Source organism: Orycteropus afer, unplaced genomic scaffold (genome assembly GCF_000298275.1).
Source record: "Orycteropus afer afer isolate SDZICR_OR568_19922 unplaced genomic scaffold, OryAfe1.0 scaffold00388, whole genome shotgun sequence".
NCBI classification, from domain to species: domain Eukaryota; kingdom Metazoa; phylum Chordata; class Mammalia; order Tubulidentata; family Orycteropodidae; genus Orycteropus; species Orycteropus afer.
Genome location: NW_006921975.1, coordinates 745,275 through 749,695, shown reverse-complemented (window position 1 = coordinate 749,695; position 4,421 = coordinate 745,275). Strand labels below are relative to the sequence as shown.

The window sequence follows — 4,421 nt, the reverse complement described above, 5'->3', positions numbered from 1 at the left end:
TATCCACCATCACGGTATCCCACACAGCATTGCTTCAGATCAAGGGACTCACTTCACAGCAAATGAAGTGCAACAATGGGCCTATGCTTAAGGAATTCATTGGTCTTACCATGTTCCCCATCATCCAGAAACAGCTGGCTTGATCGAACGATGGAATGGCCTAATGAAAACACAATTACGGCACCAGCTAGGTGGCAATACCTTTAAGTGTTGGGGAAATGTTCTCCAGGAGGCAGTATATGCTCTAAACCAACGTCCAATAACCAGGATTCACAGGTCTAGGAACCAACGAGTGGAAACGGGAGTGGTATCACTATTACCCCTAGTGACCCACTCAAAAAATTTTTGCTTCCTGTACCTACTACCCTATGCTCTGCGGGTCTAGAGATCTTAGTCCCAAAGGGAGGAACACTCCCACCTGGAGACACGATATTGATTGCATTGAACTGGAAATTAAGAATGCCACCCAGAAATTTTGGCTTCCTCGTGCCTCTGGATCAACAGACAAAGGAGGACATCACTGTACTATCTAGTGTGACAGATCCTGATTACCAATGGAGAAACTGGATTGACATTACATAATAGAGGTAAAGAAGAATATGTCTGGAATACAGGAGATTCTTTAGGACATCTCTTAGTACTACCATTCCCTGTGATTAAAGTCAATGGAAAATTACAGCAACCCAATTCTGATATGACTACTAATGGCTGAGACCCTTCAAAAATGAAGGTTTGGGTCACCCCACCAGGCAAAGAACCACGACCAGCTGAGGTGCTTGCTGAGGGCAAGGGAAATACAGAATGGGTGGTGGAAGAAGGTAGTTCTGAGTATCAGCTATGACTATGTGACCAGTTGCAGAAACGAGGACTGTGATTGTTGTATTTCTTCATGGTATATGTGCATCAAACATTTTTGTTTCCTTCTGTTAAGAACTGTGAAATGTAAATAAGGTTAATGTGTTTCAGCTGTAAGTGTTTTAGCAATCATGTTAGGTGCAAATATGCCCTTATAATTGTCCTCATTCAGAGATTATATATGGTTAGGAAGATGTGTACAACTGCCAACGTGACTAGGAGTGGACCGTGATAGTTGGAGCTGAGTGTCAACTTGGCCGGGCCACAATTCTGTGTGGTTTAAGCAATTGTGATGTGGGTTGTTCCAATGACGGGATCAGATGTATATGTTTTGAGCAGCCAATCCGTTGAAAGGGAGTTTCCCTAGGGGTATGGCCTGCTTCCAGTGTATTTATGGACATCCTGGGAAAAGAGACACTCTTCTGTGGATCAGGATTCTCTTGTGCTTCCTACAACTGTCCGTGAGCAAACAATCCACCATTCAGCCTGGAGACCTTGGATTTTCATTTGTTGGAGTCAACAGCCAGTATACTGCCTGTCAACCTTGAGCTCGTCAGCCCCTGCAGGAGCACGAGTCAGGAAAAGCCTCCAGCTTGACGTTTGATCCAAGAACTTGGGACTTGCCAATTTCTGTAAGTGTATGAGCCATTTTCCTAATATAAATTTCTCTTTCTTTCTCTTGCTCTATATAAGCTTTACTGGTTTTGCTTCTCTAAAGAACTCAGTCTAACACAGTACATTTTAGTAATGTGCCAACAATCATGCATCTTAATTCTCAGAGTATAGGACTGTCTACGGAATGAACACCATATGACTTCTAAGATCTTCTTTAATAAGTTAAATACTGAAGATAAAGTAAAAACACTCCTTCCTTCAAAGCAAATACAGTATTTTTTCAAAGTTAAAACTAGATACACTCAAGACTCAAGGTAATAGACAAAGAAACAGTTTTTTTAAGATTCTGTTCAGTCCTTGCTGCCTCAACTCTACTTGCCTTTCCTAAAGAGAGTTTCTGAAAACAATAGGTGCCTCATCTAAATTAGTGTGCAAGTACCCATTAACTTTTTAAATTTTCCTTTAAACTATCCTTTAATTAGATGACCATAAAAACTATATTCATGGTACACAGAGACTGAGTTATAAATTCAAAAGTAATGCCTATACACAGAGAAGAGTAAAATGTGTAAGAATGGCCAACAGATAAGCATAGCATAAGTGAATTGCTGATAAAATTCTGAGTATAATATTCATTTTTAAGTTTTCCCTAAGCTAAAATAAGCATCTGTCAAGAATTACATGCTTTAAAAGTGTAAGAAAAAAAATTACGTACTTGCTGAGAACACCAGATAGCTGTTTTTTACCAGAAAGCTTTTTTAATAATCTCCAGTTCTTTGATTCTTATCAGTCTATGTTGTTCATGAAATTTAATATATATACTGATTCAAAAACTGACTACTGATGCTGGTCCAGAATAAAATTTAAAAATCGAGTATTTATAAGAAAAGAGGATGTTACCTAAAAGGTATACAAGTCATACATATTCCTACAGTTCAAATTCAAAAATTAACTGTTTTACAGATATAAATATACTCTCAAAATTTATAATAAACATTTTCCTACCAAATACTTAATTTAAAGATCAATCACTGTCCAGGAATATAATCAGTAATGCAGTATTTTCTGTCATAAGAGGATGTACAATATTCCTACTAAAAAGGATTGCCTATTTGGCTGCCGGTTCAAATCGACCAGCAACTCCTCAGAAGGAAGGTTGGGCAATCTACTTCCATAGTAATACTGCCTCGGAAACCCAAGCAAGGGTCGCTATGAGTCAGGTCTGACTCAACGGCACACGACAACAACAACAACAATTTACTCAAAAGCCTACCAGATAGTCAAAGTGAGTTAAAATGTCTTTCTAATGAATTACAGATATACCCAAATAATAATTTTTCTGTCAAAAAAGTGTGTAAGTGTGTTTTAGCAGAGTCTATATTAAATTATGATTTTTTTATTAAAAAATTCCATATAAATAAGTCAGCAACTATTCTATGCTTCAGCCTCCAATCAACCAACAAGTAGCCTTTCAGCATAACAGCAACCTTAATCTCCCAATACCACTAGATGTAGTTTAATTAGTGAATTGTATTTATGGATAGTTTACTACGAATACCTTTTGCCTGCCTTTAGCTGATTGGCAACATATTGAAGAAGACCAGCAAGATCAATAGGGTATTTACGAAAAACTGCACCGCAGAAACTAGCCAGACCTATAGGAAGTAAAAAAAGAGAACAGGATTAATAACAGTTCATAAAACAGGAAGTACAATATTGTGTCAACTAACGTTAGTGTTCAACTAACTCAATTTCTAAAACAAATGAAGATAGGAAAGAAAAAATGTACTGTTGATGCCACTGTATGAAGTTTTATAATTAATAATAATAGCTAATATTTATTGAGACAAGCATTGTACTATGCATTTTACAGTGATTATTTCCTTTAATCCTTGCAACCATCACTTTAGGTTTGTAGAAACCTATTGATGAGGCAAATTAGGAACAGATATGTCAAGTAAGTTGCTAATGGTCACATAGCTAGTATGAGATAGAACAATGATTCAAACTTATGCAGCTTGATTCCAGAATCTGTGACATTAATTAGGATACAACAAAATCTTACAGATGACTCAGTATAATTAAATAAACAAAATAACTCGCCCTCAAATATCTGAGTCAAGAAAGAAAATCTCTTTTTATCTAGGAACATGCTACTAGTTGTGTAAGGGCAGAAGAGAGGTGAAGATTGTCAGATCAAGAGGAAAACAAAAGACCAATTTTAACTAATACCCCTTTTATCATGAGTACAGAGGAAAAAACCCAGTCAGGACAAGAGGAAGAGATCCCAGTAAAGTAAAGTGATCAGTAAGCCTACTCAACAATTACATGCTAAGCACCTAATGACAGTGGACAAAACACAAGTCCTGCCCTCAAAGAGTTTCTAGTCAGTGGAGGATACAGGAAAGTAAAATGAAGTAACTATGAGTATAAAGTTCCATGGGAATAAACAGGAGAGGAACCTAATTCAAACTTGTGGCCGAGAGCATTAACACAGAAAGCTTTCCATAGGAAGGACCTTTAAGCTGAAATTTAGTGAATGAGTAGAAAATGTGGTGACAGGAGATGAATGGGCAAGGGTATTTCACAAAGAAGGAATGACATGTGGAAAGGGCCAGGCAAGGTACAAGATAGATCCTAAAATACAGGGGAAGAGGGAAAAGATGAGGCTACAACAGTGAGTTGGGACCTGATTCCAAAATAACTTACTTAAATGACACATTAAAGATTTAAACTTTAAAAGGCAAAGGGGAGCCACTGAAAGACTCAGCAATTAGATACAATGGATTGAAAGAAAACAGGGAAATAGCTGCTAGAAACCAAAGGTACAAGGAATAAAAAGAAGTCTAGGTTTTTGGTTGGGCAATCCTACTTCCGTAGTGATACTGCCTCGGAAACCCAAGGAGGGGTCGCTATGAGTCGGGGCCGACTCGACGGCACATAACAACAAC

At 37.7% G+C, this 4,421-nt stretch overlaps 1 protein-coding gene across 1 annotated transcript in view; it reads right to left on the bottom strand.

The window, feature by feature from the left end:
* The window catches only part of THOC2 (THO complex 2), a 150,492-nt gene that overhangs the window by 51,812 nt on the left and 94,259 nt on the right, over positions 1 to 4,421 (bottom strand). Inside the window, exon 19 of the mRNA XM_007953366.1 lies at positions 3,029 to 3,125. Coding sequence (XP_007951557.1) covers positions 3,029 to 3,125 — 97 coding nt within the window. The remainder of the gene's footprint in view (positions 1 to 3,028; positions 3,126 to 4,421) is intronic.